The 26,012-nt window shown below is 37.0% G+C and overlaps 1 protein-coding gene across 3 annotated transcripts in view; it reads left to right on the forward strand.

Annotated features, from left to right (window-relative positions):
* Positions 1 to 26,012, forward strand: part of LOC135071186 (bifunctional heparan sulfate N-deacetylase/N-sulfotransferase) — a 122,754-nt gene that overhangs the window by 46,679 nt on the left and 50,063 nt on the right. For 2 of the 3 annotated variants that reach the window (XM_063964955.1, XM_063964952.1), the window contains one exon: positions 20,993 to 21,579. In XM_063964955.1, the coding sequence (XP_063821025.1) occupies positions 21,371 to 21,579 (209 nt within the window). In that variant the 5' untranslated portion in view covers positions 20,993 to 21,370. Of the gene's footprint in view, positions 1 to 10,146; positions 10,409 to 20,992; positions 21,580 to 26,012 lie in introns of those variants that run through there. The other variant, XM_063964953.1, reaches the window with a different exon arrangement.

A 26,012-nucleotide genomic window follows, 5' to 3' on the forward strand; every position in this document is an offset into this window, starting at 1 on the left:
AAACCAGACATTTATCGGTGCGTGACAAAGTAACGAACCAGCTGGCATCTATCTATATTTTCACAATTACAATATCAATTGGATCCAAAGCAAAACAATATCAAATTGCGATTGAACAATAACAAACATCCTCAATCTATTTCAAACTCACAAATGAGAATTTCCATCTTGTAAATCCCATGCTCACAAATTATATTGATTCAGCAGATTGGAAAAGTTTTAAGACGGTAAACGGATTGTTGTCATCCGAAAATTCAAATTTCTGATTTAATCGAAAGCAAGGAACGATTTAATATTATATCTTTCCTTTGTAAAACCTGGGATATATGAAATATGAATCATGTAATTTAATAAAATATTTTACTTGACGCGTAGTTTTGAGTAAAGTAGGTGAGTTAGCTACCAATGACCTACTTATAAACACTACAAATCGGGATGCCTATTTCTCTCATTAAAATTAGCCATTCGAAATAAAAACAACCATGGCCTTTAGAGTAATAAGAATACGTGCCTGCCACTTTTCTTATCTTTCACAATAGAAAACCAGCCTGTATTCGAGAAGGCGCTGATAGTTTGTTGCTTGGAAACTAATTGACGTATCGAAATAATTCTTTCACATGTATTTTTTATTTTTAACAGAGAATACAGAAAGCTAAAAAACAAAAATAGTGAACATTCTTCATTGCTAGGTATCCATTTTATCATCATCACATGATAATATAATATGATATATTACCTACCCACGTTAGTCTGTGTACCGACGACACCATATTTGGACAAAGGGCTCGCCCAATATGCGTCACCTAAAACGATCTAGGGTTATTCCACGGATAACCTCTTTTTCTGATTACAAATATCCCTCAAATTCATTGGTTCCGAGCAAAGCCCATAATAACAACTTTTATATGTGTACCAGTCGCATTATAAGCTTCTTTTGTTGTACGACAAGTATCAAGTAAGTACTTGGCTTTGTCTCCAAACTTTGAGGGACGACGTAGATATTTTTCTTTTGCGATCAGTGGATTTAAAACGGCGAAAGAAAAAATTACGACATTTTAGACCCACTGTCATCCTCTTCTGTATTATTTCTATCACCAGTTCTTCTTCTGGCTTATCTAAGTACCTACTATAGTTTTCAAAAGTTGCCCGTTATAAATATCGTGTATATTGGTGCATGTAAATCCGTCCTGCGCCCGGGCTCGGCCCGCGACACCAGGCGTGACCTGAGCCGCTTATTGGCCTGCGCTTCGGGGCTTATGCACAGTAATGCACACGCGACCAAACGCTTTATCTATTTGCCCAGACCTTTGGCTTGTCTCCTTAAATCCCGATTCTGACGAGGCTATTTTGAAATATCTACAAATACCCTAGCTAGAAAGGATATAATATATCCTATCCTATCATATTATGATTCTTCGATTCTTACAATTCGTGCATCAATGGCTGTGCGAGAAAGAAAACATTGATTAAAACAGTCTGTTAAATTAGACTTCTTGTTACATAACGGTATTTCTTTAAGATAGCGTCTAGTTTTCTATTTTTGGTTTTCATGATTGAAGCTTTTCATAAGCTTGGTGAAGTTTATTATAGACATTCAAAGAAAATTTCAACTGTGGGCTGTGTAGCCTTCGTTTTGAAATACTAAGTAGTTATCTATCGACTCTATCTACCTACTCGCCTTACATCCAGTACCTACCCACAACTTGCCTTGAAGTAAGTTCGTGCTAAGAATACAACCTTGCGTTGTATGTAAAATATTCAGACTGAAACTGTCCATGGTCTGTCTGTGCAAGCTTCGTGCTCAAAGGCATTAGCAACCGCGGCTATTCTGGCTTCCGAAGAACACGTTGCGTGCTCGGGCCACCGCTAAGTCGGGCGGTGCCTCGGCCTAGGTTTCAACTCACCACGTTTATCAGAGCTACCCGTAATAGATCTGCATTCGCTATTCTAAACTGATAGCTTGTAGCTATTTCTAGTTATTTTATTCAATTTCACCGGGAATCTAGAGCATGAAGTCATTCTGAGATATTTATAAGCAATCTATAAACTTACACGGATCCTAAGATGAAGAATAACTACTTTGAATCGTTTAGTTTTTCTTCAATATACCAATGCCGCATTTGCCTTCAAATCAAATCATAAATTCAGCAAACATCGGCCTTTTTGCAGTTTGATAAAATAAATGTCCACAATGAAAATATAAAGGCTTCACGTACCATAATAGTTATTTCTGTTAATGGAAAAAGCCCTAACACATCCGTCATCCGACCGAGTAATCAAAAATATGTTTTGCGATTGCCATTTATTGACGCGTCCGTCACACAATGGTAGGTTTTATTATCACCTCGAAATTCGTCATTTTAGAATAATATTATATTTATTTATTTATGATAATGGAATTATTATTCACCACCAATTTGTATAGGTACGTAATAATATCAAAAGTTATTGTCTATTTTTTTAATAACGTAGATGCCGATGCCGTTTTTTAACAACGTTTATGCTGCGCATACGCGGCTATAGTCTTCGTAGCGTATCATAGAGTTAGAGGAGCTCTTCATTACACAGATTGTTTGAGGTATAATTGCTTTGCAAAATGTATGGAATCAATTCTTCTCCGTATCGCTCCATAATGTTGCGATTCATAACAGACAAAATTAGCCTAACAGAGAAATTTAATTGACTGTGTAAGAGCACCTTTAGAAGTTAATCTTCCACAGCCGTGTTGATATCCAATGACCCGTTAAAGTGCATGTTACAGCCCATAATCCGTGTTGGTCATCTACAAACAGAGATGTGACTTGTGTGATTAGGGTTGGACAATGCCCATCAATCTACTCGTAACACTTTAGAGGCGATAACATCACCTCTTGTTAATTGTTCTTGTGATTGAAAATGATGTTACATCAAGTGAGTCGTAAGTCAATCGACGTCCTTACAAAGTTTTTAAAATGTTTACTGAAAGAAATAATTGCAATTCCATTACTTTTATAAAAAAAAAAAACTTATTATTACGAGTAGTAATGCAAAGTATTTTGTAATGCCCTTCTTTTATTTTTGTTGTTATTAAGTCCATACTAAACTAGACAATTTTAAAACTTTTCTCATTTGCGAATGGAACAAACAAGGGATGACAGGCTGTAATTATCTAATAGGAATGTCAACTAAAATAAGTAATTTTGCATGACTTTTCACCATATTCGTTTTCGTTTTAAACAAAAAATATTCTCCATCGGCATCGTAACACAACAGTGTTGTTCCTATATTCATGTAACGATTGAACACGATAAAGAATTTGGTTACCATACAAGTTTGAGCGCCGGCAAATCTTTTACACATGAGAGAAAATAGCTTATTCAATACTTTATTTATGTAAAGGCTCGTCGGGGGAAGACGATTTGAATAGAGCTTCCTGTTAGCCGTGTCGAAGCTGAAAGCTTTTCATAAATGAACCCACAGTGCGGTCTCGCCCGGTGAGGTGCAAGGTGAAAATAGTGATGAGTTGTAAACTCGATAGGCCAGGAAGCGGTGATGGAAGATTATTATTAAACAATATCAAATCGACAAGAATCGTCGAAATACATACAGTAGTTTGCTAAACTACGTATTTTTTTATCTGACGTCAGCTGTTTATTTAGCGCTGTTCATCAATAAAATAACTACGAGCTTTAATGAGCAAAACGATTTCGACTTATTTTAATGAGGTTAAAGCAAAACGTGAAGGTGATGTACAAATGAGGCTTCCGGCGACTGGGACCGCAATTAACTGGGACCGCAGTCCCAGTCGCCGGATGCGTAAAAATTAAATAATTTTCTTCCGGCGACTGGGACCACTCATAGATAACTTTAAAGAAAATATTATTCAATCCAAAATCGGTACAGTACTAAAATCCATGAGTGGTCCCAGTCGCCGGAAGAAAATTATTTAATTTTTACGCATCCGGCGACTGGGACCGCGGTCCCAGTTAATTGCGGTCCCAGTTGACGGAATCCTCGTACACGGAGGACACGAGGCAAATGTCCATAAAGGAGATTTTTTATCGATGCATGTGTCACTATTTAAATTGCGCACTTAAATATGCTCTTTTCTCACATGATTTTATTTTTTATTGGTTACCCGTTTTCTCGCTATTTTTCTTATTTCAACAACACTATCGACAAAATGTTTTCGATAGCAAGACTCGATACTTTAACAACCTTGGCTAAATGCTCATGAAACTTCTCACTTTGTCATTATGGCTTGACGCCATCGACGATAACATGTTGATCGGCGCTGAAGATGTCACGTTACTCATGTTATTAACATCAAAGTTGCGATCGAAAAATACTTATGTTGCGACAAATAGCAAAGTTGGTACAATCTTACCCAAAAGTCGTAACTTCACGTACGAGTTGTAGAGATATAAATCTTTCTCCAAATATTAACTTGCGTGCGTCCCATTAGTTATGGTAATCGAAATGTAGAGGGAGGATTGCTTCGACCGCTATAACGTTGCCCGTCAGGCCCCGAAAGCTAACAGTAAAATTCTTTTAGTTATCCCACGGGATCTTTTACTTTATGTGGTAGAAATATAAACTTTATGTTAATCCTGATACTGAAATATTTTACCCATATAATTTTAAACGGTAAATATGATGGATAAATTCGAGGACTTATAAAATAAGCTATTTATTAACGATGCAGTAATTTTGGTTTGGTAAATTGAAAATTGCTGAAGTACTTAAGTACCTACCGACTGCTTTATTATGTTAGGACGTAAATAAAATGAATACTACTCACTTAAAATTTAATTCTGTATGCATAACTTGTAAACGTTTGGATGAAAGAAAGTAGATGCGATGCATATTAAAACTAGTCATACATTATCAACTTGAAGAAAATATTAACACGCCATTGGGTTCCTAAATCACTAGATCACAGTTACATAGTTATAAATTATTCAAGCTGGTGAACACCTTATTTACCGCATAAAATACAACCAGTGTGCTTACCATGAGTTTACGTTAGGTGTGCTCGCTAGCGACCACGTAAAAAAATGTCAATAAAATGTATGACAGATTGTGCAGCGGCTACTTTCAAGAACTAAAATTTTCATAGACTTTTTTGACGCACTCGCTACCGAGCACACCTAACGTAAACTCATGGTAAGCACACTGGTAATTATTAAATTTCGTAGTTTCCCTTTTCCTGTTTCGTAGTGTACCTACTGCTATTATTTAACCTCAACGAACCTTAAGTTAGTTTTCTTAGAAATTCAGCCTATTTTCAGACCAGACAGCCTTTAGATAACTTTTTATCAAAAATAAAGGCTGGAACAGGTAGTGATAGGCAATTTACTTTGTTGAGCGAACCAACGATTTTCTTAAAAATAGAACAAATTGCTCGGCTAACCGTTACACTGCGATATCGTAGTCGGCCTCAGGTGCGGTGGGCGAAGGCAATATGGACGGACTGATAACGTGTGTGGAAAATGTTGTGGGGCGTTCTTTTTTGTCAAAACATGGTAAATTAGGTCGTTTCGCTATCGATAAATCTTTATATCCACACTGAAAATATGTAGCTTAAAAGTAAGTGATCAATATTAAGTGAATTTATTGTTACCAAAGAACAGATGGTTGAGATTTGTCCTCCACTTCTCATCACCAGCCGATATATTGTCCTGAAATTATGGAAAAGCCGGTTAAATTTGAGACGTATACATAATAATACATATACTTAAGTGCCCTGAAATAAGCCTACTTATACTACTAATTAAATACCAATGAAAGCGTATATTTTACAAAGCAATATAATTGACATTTATACATTTTCTTTTTGTTTAAGAAATATCTTAGAAAACGTAATCTGAGACAATTAATTAAACCACACATTTTCAATTACGAAACTCATCGCCTGTTTAAAACAATTATCTTAACTCTTACATTATAAAAATCATTCATCAACCGACTTCAAAAAAGGAGGAGGTTCTCAATTCGACCCGTATGTTTTTTTTTTTTTTTTTTTTCTATGTTTGTTACGCGATAACTCCGCCAATTATGAACCGATTTGAACAAATCTTTTTTCGGCGTATAGGTAATACCTCAAGGGTGGTCCCATTTAAATTTAATAATAGAAAAAACAACCCCCAAGGGTGGAAAATTGGGGATGAACTTTTTTATACGCAATATCTCCGCCGATTATAAATCAATTTGACTGATTATTTTTTTGTTGAATAGGTATTATCAAAAGGGTGGTTTCATGCGAATTTGAAGATAATATTTCACCCCCAAGGGTGGAAAATTGGGGATGAACTTTTTTATACGCAATATTTTTAATTTTTAGTTTTTTTTTGTGTTCACGCATTTGAAGTCGGTTTTATTTTTTTTAAAAGTTAATTTTCGGTCTATTTTCTTCACAATATCAAAAATCATACCTGTAACGAGCTCTAATTGGTAATTAATGAAAGTTATTCATTTAAATCCGTCCATGAATTGCCAATTACAATAATGCGATTCTAATCCATAGTAATCCATTGAAATGGGCCATTATTTTTATGATTTTAATGCACCAATCTATTCGAGAAAGTTTATTACTAGGCGATTTCACGTCTATCTCTTCAATTAATTATTAAGTTTTCGTTTTATTGACAATGTTACTGCGAAAGAGTCGTCACGGATATAATTCAGTAATTTATTGTTTCCCTAAAGAGCTTGTAGAGTTTAATGGATAATAAAAGATGGGCCTCAGAGGCTACTTTCTGTGCAATTCGTCTTGAACCCCCTTCGCAAAGGTGGGTCCATTTTTAAGTTAGGGCTGTCAAATTGTAATTCTATGGCCCTACTAAGTATACTACCATGTCTACCATACTATACAGTGTGTCCGGGCATGTAGTGATCAAACTTTAAGGGCGTAATCTATGGACAATTTTATCGATGAAAATACTTTAAATTTGGGGCTTGACCCATTTCTCGCATATTTACAAGGACTTAAGTTTTTAATTTTAAGTTTTCACCTCTTCCTTCAAAAACAAGTGATAGCGTGGGTAACTTAACATTAATAAGCAAATATTTTATATCATGCGATAGCCAATAAAATTATCTACTAGTAGAAATAGAAAACAGATACAAGTTTCATACATTTTAAGAGAGTAAGAATGGATTTAATTAGAAATAAACATGATTTTTTTCACATCTTTTTCAGTTATTTCCCAACACAAGAAAAACCAGGTCGTTAAGGTATGTTTTATTTGCATTGTATTATTAGTATTTGAGCCATTCTACAAAACGAATGTAAATTTATTAGTCTACGTCTATTAGTTTCGACGTAATTGTTGAACAGAGATACCCATTCCCAGCGGTTTCCATAGTAATCGGAATAGGTTGTGTGATTCTTTCAGGCAGTGCATTTTTGCATGTCGCGTGCGCTATGGAAACAGCTGGGAAGGGGTATCTTTGTTCAACAATTACGTCGAAACTAATAGACGTAGAATAATAAATTTACATTCGTTTTGTAGAATAGCTTAAATACTAATAATACAATGCAAATAAAACATACCTTAACGACCTGGTTTTTCTTGTGTTGGGAAATAACTGAAAAAGATGTGAAAAAAATCATGTTTATTTGTAATTAAATCCATTCTTACACCCTTAAAATGTATGAAACTTGTATCTGTTTTCTACTTTTACTAATAGATAATTTTATTGGCTATCGCATGATATAAAATTTTTGCTTATTAATGTTAAACTACTCACGCTATCACTTGTTTTTGAAGGAAGAGGTGAAAACTTAAAATTAAAAACTTAAATCCTTGTAAATATGCGAGAAATGGGTCAAGCCCCAAATTTAAAGCATTTTCACTGATAAAATTGTCCATAGATTACGCCCTTAAAGTTTGATCACTACATGCCCGGACACACTGTATATAACAATAATGTTTTTTGCTCGATTTCAATCACATTTTACGAGTTTGACCCAATATCTAAATTCAGAGGTAACAGTACTCATTACTCAATAAGTTTATTGCTTCCATAATACTTAATAACAGTGCTTGTCTATTCGTTTTTCATGGAATGGAATCCGGGAATATCAATGCAGTTTGGACAAATAACGTATTTCACTAAATAGGTAATGTTTTATTTTTTTTTTTCAAACCAATAGCCATAAATCATACATTTGTATGGAAAATATTAGAAACAAAGTGAAAGTCTTCTATGTAATTAATTACATGTTGAATATTATCATAACATACTTTCAGAGATCAAAAGTTTTTGCTTTCGCAATATTAGTCAACTGCCAATTAGTGTATGTAATAATTATTTGCCTACTCTTACATTTAATATAATAACTTAATGAATAAACACACTTCAGTGGAATGGCTTTGAACTGTTTCCGTTCCAAGTAATTCTAGCTATTCAAGTTTGTGAACAGCTCCAATAGCCTAAGAGGTCGTTATCGTCATTTCCTAGCTGCTGAATAGCAATAGAGGAAATAATTTAACACAGCTTTAATAGAATCTGTTCCTGAACAATAAATGTATAACGTAAAAAAAATATCTGCTTTACATTTGTTTTGAGCTGCCAGTTACGCAGTCTATTCATCAAATATCTCCATTTAATTTTCAAGGAGGTCGAGCGCAACGTGAAGCCTAAAAAATGTGCGGTGCTTAAAAGCAGGAAAACTATTGTTCCACATATTTTCCGGGCATTCAAGATGCCAACAAAACCTGCCACGTGTCATCCCTGCCGGTAATAAAACAACCGGCCGTTACACAGATATCCCCGGATCCCAATGTCAACTGCGAGCTCAACGGTCAACACACGAAATTTTACGGCACACGTACAAAAGTGTACCTGCACAAACTACCAAATACGATGTTGAGATCGTCCGGGAATGGATAAAGTAACTAAGCCAAAACAGAGACGCTTTATCACTCGTACGTACGGATTTCGCAACGTTTATACACAGGTAACTTTGTTTGCTTTAAGTTATATTTATGATGAAAGTATCTCTCGTTCAATACATTAAACGCGGGAATATATGAACTGTTAATAGCAATATCAGTACTGTTTTTAATTGAAATCTCTGTTACTGATGTATCCATTAGTGTTCCATTTATTTTTATTCAATAGCAAATACTTTTACAAAGGAAATCAATTAGTTCTTTCTGTTATTTATAACAAACTATAAAAGGTGGGGCGAGTAATTGGAACTGATAACATCTAGTTCCCGAATTGATTGAAGAAAAAGGTGTGGAACGTGAGTCGACAGGGACGGATGACACCAGCGAACCGGTACCAGCGATCGATCTTCCTCGGCACAATAATATCGGGTTGTCTGAACCGCTCGTCGGTGCCATACATTAATTAGCAAGGGATTATCGTCCGTCACATTCATACGGGTGATTTGTCAGCTCAGCGACACGATTCGCACTCACAAATTACCCCAGCTTATCTTTTCTCGACCTTTCTGCAGCACCACCCGTTCAACCTAATAAAACTACGTGGATGACCTGCCACTACATACATCATCGATATTTTCCGGATCATTGCAATTTCAATATTTATAGCCATCAGCGGCTTTGCGGTCTGGCTCCAGAAATTGATACCATTTATCAATCTGTAAATATTTATCGGATATTAATGTAGGAATCGCAATCAAATAAATTCTGGATTTATTCAATGCTATGATTTATAACAATGGCAGGTATAATAATCTCTAAAATGTCTCTCTTGTAATTGCTACCCAAAATTGAATAAGCGTTGTTTACTAAGAACGCAATAACAATACCAATCTCAGCAGATTGGATTCTGTTGGTCTCCGTCCTTTTAGTATACCGTAAAACATAACGTAAAATATCTCCCTCGCAATTTGTCAAACAAACGTGAGTGTGCCATTAATAAAAGGGAACGAATCTTCCGTGCAAGACAAAGAAGCCAGTATCAATATTTATTGGCGTGCTTAGTATTAATCGGCCGGGATCGTGCGCTGTATCGCGACGGCGCGGGCGAATGGATGGACTGTCGCGGTCGGAGCGTGCCTAATTTTTCCTCAACGAATAATTTTTCCCTCGTAGCGCGTAGCGTAGCGTTTCGTAGCAGCCCATTCGCCCGCCCAGCAAAAACGCTGCGTCCGCTGTGATATCGCCTCGCTCCAGTATCACAGATTCAGCCGGTTTCGACAGTATGCCCCCAAACGCACGAGAGCACGGACGTCTCGCGCCGCGATCCCGCACTCGATTCGCGAACGAAATGTGTGACAATAAATGTTGCTTCCTCTTTGTTATCTAGAATTTTGACGTGTTTATAGAACTATTACAGTTTAAATAGATCATATCTTAGTATCTTTAAGACTAGACTTAAATTCATTAGTGTGTTAATTGCTTGGTGTTTACTTTTGCGAATGTACAGACGATTTCTTCAATGATATAGGGTAAGAAGAAACACATTTTTTCAAATAACAATCATAATAATTTGTAAACAAAAACATGTCATGAGTATAAATCAAGTCACACATAGACACGCAATTATGAATCCTTTCAACGAAATCTGTTTCACTTATGATCTAATCGATCCGTACCGTTCACCACCATTATACACACGCAATATTATTTCACATTACATTTAACGTGTGTTTTCCCGGCCCGATGAATCACCGCATGAAAGTTTTTACAACATAGAAAATAATGAACGACAACACACTCCTTCCGTTGCCGCGCTCCTTGTTCTGCCAATTTTCTCGCAATATCAAATCTTTTATGTTTCTTGTTTAACTTGTGTTTGTACAAGTTTGGTGCTTTATTTTCTGTTAGTGCGAGTATCGGGGGTATAAAATCGTGGTGCAAAAAGCGGGGCGCTATTTCCTTTACGCCTACGTCCTGCGCCGTATCAGCGTTGGCAGTATTCAAGAAAGAAAAGGTAAAAAAGCGTTGGGTCGAGCTCGGGCGCTTTGCTTGCCATTTAAGATGAGAAATGGGCAGCGGTGCAGTAGTGACAGCGGCGCTAAGATTGCGGCCGCGCAGTGCTCATGCACTGAATGTCCATTGTCGGCACTTGCTCTCTGCATTTGTGCCCATTTAGTAATCGTATATCGCTTGTTGGGCGGAATAAATAGCAAGTTGTGAACTTTTGTCACGGTTGTGTGTAGACATTCAATTCAGACTAAATTTTATGAGTGTTAGACTCATAATCTTCACAAAACATGCCGTGAGAATGATTTATTAATACTTTATGATGTCGTCAATGTAAAGGTCAACGAATAATTTAATGAAACTAGTATAAATACTACATGCATATTTAATATAAATTGATCTAGCTCCTTTTATTAAATCAGGTCAGGTTAACATTTTAAAATTTCTATAATAGGTAAGTTTGTCTCTTCAAATACAGGTGGCCATTATTATAATGGAAGGAAATCCACCTATCTAATTTATTACCTGACTTACGCAAAACCAAAGGAGGGTTTATATGATGTGTGTACATGTTTGTCTACTTAATATTTGCCCCGTTCCGGAAATTGAACCTATCCACGATGCTCCCCTTTTGTGGGGTTTATGCACGTACACATAAAGACTACTATCTATAGAAAAAAATATACAAACCATTAGTCATGTTCATATCGTAATCACAAACACCCACTATCTTTTGAGTATGCTTTTATGTATGTATACTATTAACTGTTTGCTTTTGCGTTGTTAGGGAACTTCTTTCTTTCTTCCTGCATAATATTTGATCAACTAATTTGTATTTACATAGTAAATATCGTTAATTTCTAATAATGATTTATAATGATTCACGGATGCCATATAAGTAACACTTCTCCCTTTACATTGTGATAGGCTAATTAATACGAGTAATTACGATACCTTTATATTTTACTCGCAGATAATGTTGTAAGGCATCCAGTCTACCAGTTAAGGGTAATATTTTCTTCGCATAAAATAAGTATGTATTTTCAACTGCAAATGAAAATGTAACCGTATTTCGCGAAATAAAATGTTTCTAGCGCTTTACAACTGATTTTATTTTAATGTTAATCGACTAAGCAATTTGTAGGTGCAACACATTTCAAGCTAACTCCTACCTTCAGAAGCTAATGAGTAAAATATGCCTTTTCATATTTTCCACAACAGAAAAATATGTAAAGCTTAAATTAAAATAAAACATATTGCCAGAAAGTATGATGTTGTAGTAAGACGCACGAAAGAAATATTAATAAAAAAAGTAAAAACGGTATATAATACGTGACTAGCCTGATTTTTCGATTTGTAGTAGATTCTTTAACAATGATTTGTTTTCATTTACATGGAATCGGTAGCTGTTTATTGGCCTGTGTAACATTATATCGGCTAAAGGCTTCGGAAATGGCCCCCACTGATAAATTGTTCCGATGGGCGGAAACAAACTCAATGTCAGTGGAGACCAATGGACACCCCGGATCTAAGAGCGAAATTACTCGAAAAATTGCTTCGGAAGGATCCCTGTGGTAGCGTTATTGAAAAAAGGTCGACTTGATTGATATTCGAACTTAACACGTTAAAAAACGCTGAAAATACAGAACGTTCGGTTTTCCGTCTCTGCTAAAAAAAAGATTGACTCGATTTGTTCTTGTCCGTTACGCAATAAACTCGCCAAGGGTATTTTTAACTACGGATTTATCTTTTTCGGAGAGTCTGTAATCGCCCTAATTTCATTCACGAAATTAGGATTTGGAGTGTTTAAATGGTAAATTAATGGGTTATGTAAATGTATTAATGAAACATGGCCGTCCTTTATTCTGTCCCTTAATAGCTTTTATAATTTAAGTACCATTCTCTTCCTGAAATGATTTTTGTTTAAGCTGTAGCCGGGGACATCTGCGCCCCTTCCGCGTAGAATTGGAATATTATTGTTATGGTTCGTATTTTCAATAAATACTCATGTTCTTAAGAAAACGGAAAAGCATGTTGGTCGTAATTTTTTATGAAAGTTTTCATATCCAATCCCATGAGATTGCTCCAGTAAACGCGCACAATATCCACGCGTCCCTTACGACATTACCTGGCCACCTTCATAAAATACAAAGGCGCAAAGGGAATCGCCGGCCAAACTTCTGTGTTCTTATTTTCCACAGTCGTTGTCATTATTCCTAACAAAAATGTAATTACCCTAACTGCTGTTCTCTCAAGAGCCATTGTGCTTCAAATAAAACGTCGTACGCACTGCCGACGACGGTCACGAGAGAGCTCACCGTGATAGATGATATTCGAGAACAATTAATCTTGGGCAAAATATGCGGACGATTTGCGAGCGAGTGGTCGGGCCTAATGGTCGGGAGGATTATCACGCGTCCACCCCGCGCCCCGGCCCGCCGTCATTAGCGGAAAAACCGTCGCTTACACCTAATAAAACAATATCGAGCACTACAAAAACCGGTGTGCATACGAAACGTTTGCGAGAAGCAATAACGCGCCACCAGACACCCATATATCATAGTGAGGGGCTTCATAAAGGAAGCGGCGGAGCCTTGCGCTCGGACACTGAAGGCGTTGTTATGCGACGCCGCTGCACTGTCCTCGGATAATGTCTTGCATAAATTTACTGTAATCGTGTAAAGCCAGTGTCACTTGCATAATTCATGCAAACAAGCAATGCAGTTTATATTAAAAACGTCACGGGCAGACCAGATTCACGAATTAGAATTGCGAAACGATTAATTCTTCCGGTTCCCAATAGCGTTTAATGGACGTGTGAATAGAGGGGAACAAGGATTTGATAGCGCCGCAAAATGTTCCGTTAATTGGAGATACCTGTTTGCTGCAACTTCGATTGCACGGGGATGGGTTATTGTTGCTACTCCCTATATTAAATTTCAATTGAAACGGACGCTTTGATTGCCTTTAAGGCTTGGTATTTCTGCTAAAGTAGGTATTTCGCGCTGTCAAAATCTGCGCGCGCAATACTTCGCCGAAGACAGCGCGCCAAAGAGCTCTCGCGGCTACACAGTATAGAAATACGCAGTTTAGAAATACGCAGTTGGTTAGGTTAGGTTGACTTCCTTCCGTTCAAGCGTCACACTCACAGCACTTTCTAATACAAATCATATCCAAGTGATACAAATTAAAACAACTTTCAAAATTTTTGGGAATATATTTTAGAATCGAATAAATTTAGAATATAACTGCCAAAGTAAACACGGTTCAAAGAGGCGTGGCGTCACCCGACCTTCCGGAAGTTCCGCGCCGGCTAAAAGAATTTCAAGATTACGTCACCTGACCTATCGGTAGATCCTCGGGAGCTTGAGCGATTGGAAATACATTTTATGATCAGTTACTCGTAGTAGCGATTATTTAGAGCTTGGATAATAAATTATAGTTGTTTCAATTCACGAAACTTTGCATGAGGTTAATTACATTAATCAGTACACGCATCAATTTTGTTCAGTCTTTTTGTTTATTAATAAATAAAAATATCATACTAAAATTGCATACATATTTGTTTGTATTGGTCTGGGTGTTTTCTTTCCATAATTTATGTATAACGTATGTACGGGGCTCTGTATCGAAAATCACTATGAGCAATGAGCATCACACACGGTTACCTGGAGTGCATTACTGCAGCAAAACTTTTATAAATGTTGTGCTTTAGAGAGTCGAGAGTATAACAGATAATTAGTCCATCGTGAGCAGAAATTTGTCCACAAATTATAGTTTTAAAGTTATTAGGAAAAAACAGATTTTGCTGGGGTAACGTTTCAAACATTACCCTGGCAAATTTTTTTTTTGAAAGTCGTTCTATCCCGGAACCAAATACATGGATAGATAGCTCTTGTTGCGTAGTAATTTGTCCACGAATAGCAAAATTTGTTCGTGTTCCGGTTCTCAAGTTATTTAGAATTTTGCTGGGGTAATGTTTTGTGATGTCCCAGATCTCGTAAATGGCTCAACGCAGAAGTTTGAAAAAAATACCAATGATAGACCTTGATATTATGTCCAAATTAGTTCAAACATTAGTCATTGATTTGAATGATAAACACCAGTGTAATTATAGATTTCAAAAATCAGATAACTAAAACGGATTTGTGAGTAAACCAGTACTCTTACAATCGAATAAAAAGGTGTAGCATGTACCCTTGGTACACCTTTATAACCACAGTAAATATAAATGATGTGGCTTTGCGCAAAAGAGAGATTTCAAGAAATCTAATTTATTTTAACAGTCTTACTTTCGTGGCCGAATACGCGATTCCGTTATAACAAGGGAACATGGCATACAATGGACAAATTAAAATGTTCCTTGAATAAGCTATCCTGTTAATTTCAGCTTTATATTACGACTTATAAGTTATCGAACTGCAAAAAAATATCAGGAATTCTTCTATAAGCCGACCAAATTATAAAGGTTACAAAATACAAAAAAGCGACCGTTCCATACATCAACTCCAGTTTTAAATCCGTTGACATCTGCTGCATCTGCCATCTTTTTGGTTAGAAGATTCTTCCATCTTGCAGCGTAGACCTTTAGCTACAGACCTTAGACAGTATTTTTGTGAAAATTCTTACGCATGGTGGAGGAAGGGACGCTCTAGACACTCAAGTCTACAAGGAGTCACATGAACTCCATTTTTAAATCCGTTGACATCTGCTGCATCTGCCATCTTTTTGGCTAGAAGATTCTTCTATCTTGCAGCTTAGACCTTTAGCTACAGACCTTAGACAATATTTTTGAAACATTCTTACGCATGGTGGAGGAAGGGACGCTCTAGAGACTCAAGTCTACAAGGAGTCATATGAACTCCAGTTTTAAATCCGTTGACATCTGCTGCATCTGCCATCTTTTTGGCTAGAAGATTCTTCTATCTTACAGCTTAGACTTTTAGCTACAGACCTTAGACAGTTTTTTTTTTATTTATTTGTGTCAGTGTGCTAAAGAGTGTAAGACGATTGTATGTAGGTACTATTAAAATGTAATTTTAACTCATTGGTTTTGTCTCATATTTGAGGAATGTACTATGTATCATGAGTAGAGTCTTCGTTTAAAAGGATGCGAACGATTTAAATTTCAATAGGTAGACAAAATTGATAATTCTTAATTATCAAAAATTTAAGCTTTCTCCAGTAACACTGATATTATTATACTGTGACTCATCAAAGTCATCATTGTCAAAAATATTGACAAATCGCGAACTGTCACGGCCAAAAAACTGACACGCGTCCGTCCTCCGTAAGCGCCACCGCGCGACTGATTGAGATTGTCCAAGCCGTCATGGACGATTTTTCCACACTTTTTAACATAGTAACTAAATAAGACGCAATATAAAAATTTCATCCGTTAAAAGCCCTCAAGTTATTTCTGAACTTTAGTTTAGTAAAAGATTTAGAATCTTAAATCGCTTATTTTAAAAATAAAACCATAAATAGAAAACGAATAGAGGTAACTTTGGGATTTTTTTCTATCGAGTCAACTTCATCAAATCGTGTTTCCATCCGTTAATAGCCCTAGAAAATATCCTCAACTATGCCCAATAAAAATCTTAGCCTTTAATTTTACTGTTTAGTACCTCAAAAATGAAAAATGAAAACCTCATTTTCGCCATTTTCTCTGCTACCCGGCCTTAATCGATTCAATAATACCTGGTTACGCCTATCATTGTTCCAGCTACTAGTTATTAGATCACTTTGAATACTGGTTCGATTGGATTAATGTTGGTAAAGGAATAACCTCTATAAACGGCCATACCACATACCTACTCGGGTATAAGGTTAGGTCATGTCGAGTTAGAAGTTTGGCTCTACATGAGATCTGATAACTTTTTCAAAGTGCGTGCCATATGGTTTAACTTGACAACATTTTCATGTAAATGTTTAACTAACATAGTAGTTACAAAAATGTTGTTTGTATAAATTTTTACAGAAAACAGTTTACGTCGGGTTCATATTTTGTTTGACTGAATTAATTTGGTAAATGCATCCGCCGAAATTATTCAAATGCTTGTTTATAATAACAAATTAGACGTGGCGCAAGTGACGGCGCAGCAACCATAAATTAAATCGGATTTGGTCACTGGCAGTAGTAGTGGCAGTGAACTAAATCTGCATCAGGTGTATAGGCGCTTCTGGCAAACTGGTTCGGCTCGGCAGGCGCGGGGTAAGTCGCGCGCCAATGCAAATTAGTGGAATCACAATTAGTGCTCGATTGTTGTTCGCCCTGCAGCCTGCATTTAGCAAATGAAACAACCTGGTAAGAGATTCAGCAAATAAATTATGAAGCGGCATACTCCGTTTCCATGCCGAGGTGTGCCTTTTGTTGCCGTTCGGAGACGAGCGAGAGTTGCTGCTCGTTCCGCAATACTATTTACACTTTCCTCTTTGTTTTATTGTTCGCAGTTGTAAGAGCTCCTTCAATTAGTTTGAAGATATTTTTATTGAACGAGCCGGCGTTTAATACTTCTCGATTCTGGTATAAAAGAAACAGAACGATAATAATAGCAACAGCACAAAATACGGGTATATTTCGATGCGGATATTTGGGTCTACATTATTAACCTTAATACAACAATACGTCACCCCTTTAAAATTTGTAGGGAGGGAATAACAAAACATTCAGATTGTAAAATGCCTCGAGGATTTCCCTGAAATGATTTGTGACTAAATCTGAAACTTACATTAATTAAGTTTAAATACCCGGTTTAGCGCTCTTGTTTGTTATGCTATTTATGCCGTTTGTTTGTGAATATAAAATCGTTACATAGAACAATAACTTCATGTCGCATATTATGTGATTCCAGATTGAGTGACGTCAAATTCAAAATGTATCCCAACTAATATTTTAAATGCGAAAGTAACTCTGTCTGTCTGTCTGTCTGTTACGCTTTCCCGCTTAAACCTCGCAATTTGGCAGGGACATAGTTTGAGTCCCGGGAATGGACATAGGATAGTTTTTATCCCGGTTTTTGAAACAGGGACGCGCGCGATAAAGTTTTTCTGTGACAGACAAAATTCCACGCGGGCGAAGCCGCGGGCAGAAAGCTAGTTGTTTATAAATATCAGGTTAGTCGTGAATCGGTTAACTTCAGATTTAACTGAAAAATTTCCGATTTCAAAAACATAATATATTATACGTTGAATTTTAATACAAGTTTTAGACAATGATTAGCAAGAGTTCGTCGCTTCTATTTCCAAAAGGATCAGCTTTAGACAAAAGTGACCGCGCGGGAACCGAGGCCAGTACACATTTAATTAATGACGTATTGCAAGATGGATATGTGTCGCCATTTGTACACCAAACAAAATGTCCACGCAATGTCCTCCGGAGTTGACAGATGATGTTAAGGGCAATTAATCTTGACCAAATATGCGGGCGTATTGCGGCCTCCGCCCCTCCTAATGACGACGTTCCAGTGTCCCGCTTCTTTGCGGTTCACTTCACTTCGCCTTATCTAAGCTTTCCTCCGCGAAATATGTTTCCACATTTAGCTAAGACTTCCCAAATAAATCTTCGAACTTTGTACACCGAACTACAGCAACTAAATGATATTTGCGCTCGTAATTAACGGAGGCGCGTTCAATTTATGCGTTTTCTTACCTCGAGTCCTTACGTAAATTGGTAGTACTATAAACGAAGTATTGTAACTTCATACTATCCGAAATATCACCTTTATAGTTATGCAATATGACATCGGTCATAAATAAGGCTGACATAAAACGCGTTGCCCTCTTTTCCATCGTTGAATGACATTCGACAGACCCTTGTCATCGTCAGTGTCGCTGTCTGATTCATGCGGCCAAATATTTTAGTACAGCAATCGGAACGTTATGAGAGTTTCGTGTTACGTCGGTGCCGGTGTTATTATGCGGGCTCCGAACGGGCGGTGACGATGAGGTGTGGTGAACGAGCAAAGTTATAATAACCTTCGTCCTTTCATCTTCGCTGGCCTGGGAGCATTGTCTTTTGATCCGATATAACTTCACACCCTTATAACTGTATAATGTTATTAAATTAGTGACGTCTAAAGGGACACCGACGGAGTTTGTGTTCGAGTTTTGTAATAAATCAATGATGACCCAAATCTACTCGATAAGTAATTTGAGTTTGGATAAAGCCTATCGTGCCATGATCATATTGTACCTATCTATAAGCAACCTTTAAGAATAGTGGAATTGAAAATACAACACAATAAAGCGGCTCAATAGCTTAATTACCAAAGATAATTCCCAGTAGAGTCCGGATAGACCTTCACTATCAAAGCTTTAATATTGGTAGTTAAGTTAACACCGCCATTGTGCAGCTGAATCAACGTGGAGACTCTAAAGCCTTTCTACGTTTCGTTTCAAGAGTCTTATCTCCGACGCAATGACTACGCTCCAAATGAACATCCTTTAGACTTTTTGCTTCTTTTAATTAACAACTTTTGTTTTTCGTCATCTTGTGCTCATTGCGGTAATCATTCGCTTTCTTAGGAAATTGCATTTTAGCTGAAATACACTTGGAATGTTCTCTTTTCTCTGCGGATATTCTTAGTAAGATAAAACAATTCTCACTAAGATTTAGAAATGAAGAATGTCTGTGGGTAGTTTGAATTAACCTTTCGAGTAGTTTGTAGATCCGTAGCCCGGTTACGGGCCGGGTCATCTGCTAGTTAATATTCAAAGGGTCGCACGATCATGGATTCCGCACGCGTCTCCCTTCCACCGCTGCCGGAACGAGCTTGTTTTTGAAACCTTACTTTTTGTTACAAAATACTCTGTTATTTTCCTACTGAAAACCTTTTGAAGAGATCTTAAAATATTGTCTGCAATTCAATTACGATCACATTATAAATTCTGTCTGAACTTTCAACTAAAAATATCCAGGCGAATAACATTTCATTACAGTTTAATCGTGTGTTCCGGACAAGCTTTCCTTTCCGCACGTTTCAGGCATATTCGGATATTGCGCATTGAAATTTGAAGCTCGGGCAGATAACGATTTGCTTATGTATTACAATCCGAATTCAAAGCAACGTTCCTGCCAGTGGTTCTGATTCGATAGAATTCCATTTAGCGTATGGAATACATTTCAATGTTTCAGAAACCTTATTAAATGCTGCATAATATACTTATTTACGCTTAATTATAGATGATTTACGGCCTTCACCGCTTTTATGTTGTCGATCAGTGACGAACATTAAAAAGCAAAAATACGGACCAACGTTTCATTGTCTCTCAAATCGGATTTAGTATTCATTACTTAACTTTTTGATAAAATTTAATTCAGAATTTTGAGGATCGCTCTTCCAATTTTATGCTTGAATGGATTTGTTTCGGGGCTGCAAAGGAGTGTTTCAATGTAAGCCTTCATTCAAATAACGAAGGTTGGATTTGTTGGAGCAGAGTATTCACGACTCGGCGAACTCGGAGATCTCTTCGGATAAATTGATATATTGCTAAATGATAACGTCGTTTTTTCTTATCAGGCAGAGTTTGCCAACACTCAAAGCCAGTCTAAGAAGTTGTCTACCGACCATACTGTTAGATAGAATAAATATAGAATGTCGTGTTAAAAATATTCATACCTATGCATGTTTTATTTGCGGATAAATGACTGTTATTATTTACATAATTAATATTTACGGATATAAACTTACGTAAACGATAAACAGCATTTTCTCAAGTAACCAATAAAACTATTATACCCTGTAATAATACTTCACAGACGGTCAAATAAAGTAGGTACAAATATTATTTCACGTCTTGACCAATTTACGTTTACAATAACACTCTTTATTACTGAGCAGTAGTTACCATCAGCCTTTCAGACCCGTAATTTCATGAACGAAGGGTATAATTTAGGACCGTTCACGCACGGTTAGGCTTACATCTAACTACTTAAATGCCTCTTTTTCCAATACTTTTGAAATATTCTTTGAACCTTTCTGTATCACTTACACGTATTATTGAAGAGTTATTTATAGCTATCATGGAAACTTCCGATGTAATTAAGAGGACGCAATACTTATTTTAACTTGAGCTTTTGTTTATAAGTATTTTCTTTGTTTCAGATATTACTGATGAACTCGAGACGTAGAGTCAGTGCAACGTTCCACACACGGATGTCGTGAGCTCTGTCCCCGGGAGCACACGACGTCGCCGTGATGAGCACAACCCGCCATAATGCGTCGGCGGCCATTTTAAACCGTAAACGGCGTTTGTCGGCTCGAGATGGCCGTCAACCGCGGCGCACGCGCTCCCAGCCACCCTGCGCAGTGGCGCCTTCACACTCACCTGCACTATGAAATGTGGAAACACGGCAAGTGGCGACAGAAAACGTCACGACCAAGGACAAACCCGGCCGTCAGAGTGCCCAGATAGAAACGTTGTACAGTGATATTCGTAGAGGCCTAAGTGTTACTTTTCTGTGTAAATATAGTGGTGATTAGATGTTAAGGATGGCTGGCGAGAGTAAGGGTGCGCGCACGCCGCTGCTGGAGTGCGGCGAGTACGCGCACGCGCACAAGGGCTCGGCGCCGCGATGCTGCTTCTGGCTGGCCAGCCACGTCAACGTGAGGAAGTGCGTCGCTGGCATCATGTTGCTATCCGTCCTCACGATATTCTTCTATACGTACTACGTCACCGTGCCCTTTACGAGGTTGGTATAACGTAAATTGGGTTCTGACGCAGAATGTGCATTTAACAAAATGCTCACTTTTCTATAGAAATATAAAGGCTGAAGAGTTTGTTTGTATAGTAAGTATGGAAAAGTGCGCATTTCACGAAGTGCTCATTTTGAAAAGTCCACATTCTGCGTCAGACTCGTAAATTGTAAATATGTTTGTGACGCCTAGATAATTAGGTCATCATCTGGCCCTAAAAGTAAGATTCATACATATACATAGATTTGTACCTACGCTACCGCGCGGTGTTCTTATCTAAATTCTGAGTATCTAACTACCCTTGGCCTTTAACTAGTTACGATTAATTGTTAATTACTTAGTTCGGAACCCAGCGGAAAAATACATTGTAAAAGATTGATTAAAAGATGATTTAATGGTTTTGCTTGATATGGAATATGATCACTTATTATTGTAAAGTATGTTTAAAACAGTTTACGCGTTAGATTGTAAACTAACAGTGGGTTAGGTTAGGTTAGATTGTAATTTAACTACGTCAGATTATAATCTGACGGAATTCACAATTTTACGGTGACATATACAAATCGTTAAATGTAGGGCAAACGTTTAAATAAAAAAACGTCTAAATGTATTGTACAATGATAGCACTGATGTCGAATAGAATTATCTATTACAAAGTAAACAATTTGTTATCAATGTTAACGCGCTCGTCTTGATCTTAGAAGGCATGAAAGTTTTAAGTCTTTTACGTTGTCGTTAATCAAGATTCTCGACTGAATTAGAGATTTTCTTTTATGACTCAGCTTAAATGCGTCTTTTCACACTTCACAATTTCTCCCAAAACAAACGAAATTGCTGCCTAATCCTATAAACATAAATACTTAATGTGTAGGTTGCTGCTGTTTAATTATATAGAGTTTATAAGCTGTTAACTGTTGGCGGTGAGACCGGCCGGCCCCAATGCAGAGGTCAGAGCCTTGAACTCTCTTAAATAGACGGAAACGGTGGCTATATAACACTCTACTACCACTCTGGAGGCTTTTATTTGCATTCGTCGTGTAATATTTAACTCGGTTTTTCGCCATATCTCGGACTTTGCGACAGTAATCGCCGCTGACCGTTTTGTAAAGCAAAAAGACAAGAATATTTAAAAAAATCTTTAAGACAAATTCAGTCTTATTTTATATCTAGATAGTACATGAACGCGCTCTATGAGGATGTTGTTCAGAAGATTGCTGCAATTGCCTTCATTATTTTATGTTAGCAATTCTAAGTACAAGGTCACACGGCTGTGTCATTTGACATTGAATTTTAATATAGTGTTTCAGTCTTGATAAACAAGAAAGAAAATCATTTGAGAACTCGTCTCGATATATTTTTTGGGACACTTTTTCAAGTTGAAACTTAATTTGCCGTTTTCCGCAATCGTTAAACGTGGATTCAATATAGTTAACGTTAGCCGCTCTATCAAAACAACTGCCTATTTATTTGAATTATCTCGTGTTACGTATCGAAACTCAATTAATTATCGCGCGCGTAGTTAGTTGAAAATATGCCGTCATTTGCACAGTATTCAATTTACATGCTATCGGGGCAATTTGAGCAAATAATGCGTTGATATGAATTAATAGTATATCATTATAGTAGTCGGTCAGTGCAGTACTCCATTAATATGCCGGGATTAGTGGAGCATGTTTGTTGCAGCTTATCATAAAATAATGTTGCCCAATTCTCACCGCCGTCGAGTGATTAATATTCGATATCTCTTTTATGCTTCGTTTAACACTCGTGGCTCGTGGAACTATTCATTGTTGACACAATATTATGGCCTCTCTATTGTTGCGAAATATTCCAATAATGTAGGTGTTTCAGTAAAATAACTAGATTCTTGTAGAGTCAGCATTCAACAAGTCCATATAAATACAAATGCAAGTTCATCTGTTTTAAAAGTTAAATGATTACGCTAAATCACCACAGAATTTTCATATTCGTAAAGACGATATTATCCGCGTCATGGAAAGAAAAAATCTCTAACGACCGCATCGCTTAAGGCTTATGATAAAATGAAGAAACACTCAAAATGTTGTTACGTATACCAACACAAATCATTTACTTTTACAGCTCGCTCAAACAAAGTAGATAAGAATTTTTATGTTGCAAAAGAAATTGATGCTTACAATGCCGGGGCGAATTATATTGAAGTTTTCATAAATGGGGCAAGTCGAAAGTACAGCCTTGCTTATACCGGTATTCAGTCGGTGCTTCGTTAATAATGCAGGGGAGTCTGGGCGAACATGGCCGATCGACGTCGGGTGTGCGCTCGCTCGAGATTGCACACTCACTTCTATTATCCTCTCCACCTAATTCGGCTATCGCTTTTCATCGTAAAATCCGTAACATCTTTTGGAAAGTATATTATAAATTCTTATGTACGCTTAAAGTACTTTAGCTTTGACTTTAGCTAAAACAGTAAAACAGATTATCGAATCCAATGTCTCAATTTGTTAGGTAGGTACGTGTATGTGTTTGTATTCCCAAACATGTCGTGCCGAAAGCAAAGATCAACGACATCGTTTCCGCATGCGATGTGATACGGTCTCTCGATTAAATATTTTGTCAACTTTCCTGGGAACATCCACTCGTATATCAAATATTGCCATACGGAAAATTTAACATTGGGTTCAGAACGATGTCGAGTGGATTGTATTTATTCAACAAAATGCCGCTTTAGAAACATCTGGAGCGAAGTTTTAAAAACACAGTTAACTGCACTCACGTGTTTATATAGAGAAGTGTCGTCTCGTACATGTTTGCATACTCATGCTTATCTCGTTTGTGTTCCCAGAGAAAACGTTTTAGACAATCTTAAATTTTTCCAAGTATACTCGCACACATTCAAGCCTTATTATTCAAAGTGTTATAAAGATGTTATGGCCAATTATAATAATACGTTATGCGTTAAATTGCCAGTTAATTCGTAAAATTTCTTCTCAGACGAATTAGGCTAAGGCTTTGTCCCGGGTGTCCTTGTAGCGCTTTGTTTGGCAGCTATTCACGGATAAATTAGGATGGGAAAGCGAATATTTCAGAGTAATTTATAACGTGATTTCATGTAATTAGTGTTGGTGTCGTGAAGCTAGTTGATAATATTATATTTTATCGGCTTAAAATTACACCGCCGGGATGAGCAGCAAGGGGCGGCAAATTTCGCCGACTCAGTTGAATTTATAGCAAAACTTGTGTTCGAGCTAATTAATAATGGAAGCTGCTTCGAGACCGCGCCCAGAACTCGTTGATTTGAAGCCGTATTGTTTATGATCATTTACACCTAATCGCTGTTGAGGAACTTAAGGCTGTTAAATTCACTTAATCTAATAGTAGTGCTACCAAACGAATCAAACGTCTGTAAATGTGTGTCGTCGCGTCGCGCTTCCGAGCAGTAAGGGGGCGTCCATAAATTACGTGAGGCTTTTAGGGGGGGGAGGGGGTCAACGAAAACCTCACTAAATCTCACGTGGGGGAGAGGGGGGGTCTCGGAAAATATCACGTAATTTTTCCCGCAAGAAATAGAGTAAAATTGCCAGAAAACTGGGTTATTGAAGTAATAAAAATGATTTTTTTTATGATGATAATGACAATTTATTCCAAACCGTCTAATCAAATTAAACTAAAAATGCCTCCATCTGCATTTGTGAACACTAAAGATGCAGAATAAATGTCGAAATTAAGAAAATTCGAAATTAAAAAAAAACGTCATCGGCATCGCTATTGCGTAATAAATTGGCCAAGTGCGTGTCGTCCCACGCGCAGTGTAGGGTTTCGTAGTTGTCTGTCGTTACCACAATATATTTCAGAAGCAAGCAATTACTTCATCTAAAGTCACTATAGTTTCCAAGCGAAACCTCGGACAGACAGACAGACATATCGAAACTACAAGGGTTCCTTGTCAGGACTACGGAACTCTAAAAAATGACATTACATAAGTATGAAAATATTATTATTCGTAGTTAAAGTAACCAGTCAAATTTGACAGATGTCAAATAACAAGTGGTTAAATAACAGAAAAAAATGTTTTTTTAACAATGTTTAACTTGACTTTTAGTACATTTTTTAACTATTAGTTTACATTTTTCATTAATATTTAACCATTAGTAGCAAAATTTAACAATTACTTATTTTAACTATGAATCAAAAAACTGGTCTTAGGTTAAAGCAATTGCTTGTCTTACTAAACGACGGGAAGCTACGGAACCCTGCACTGCGCGTGGCACGACACTGGGTTACTGATTTTTTCATATAAATCTAATATACTCGAAGCATAGACATTGCAAAATAGGCATTTTATTAAATATCACGTGAGATTAGGGGGGTGGGGGAGGGGGTCAGGCAAAATCTCACCAAATCTCACCAAGGGGGGCGGGGGGGGTAGAAAAATGGCCAAAATTGTCTC

This window comes from Ostrinia nubilalis, chromosome 4 (assembly GCF_963855985.1).
Source record: "Ostrinia nubilalis chromosome 4, ilOstNubi1.1, whole genome shotgun sequence".
NCBI lineage: Eukaryota > Metazoa > Arthropoda > Insecta > Lepidoptera > Crambidae > Ostrinia > Ostrinia nubilalis.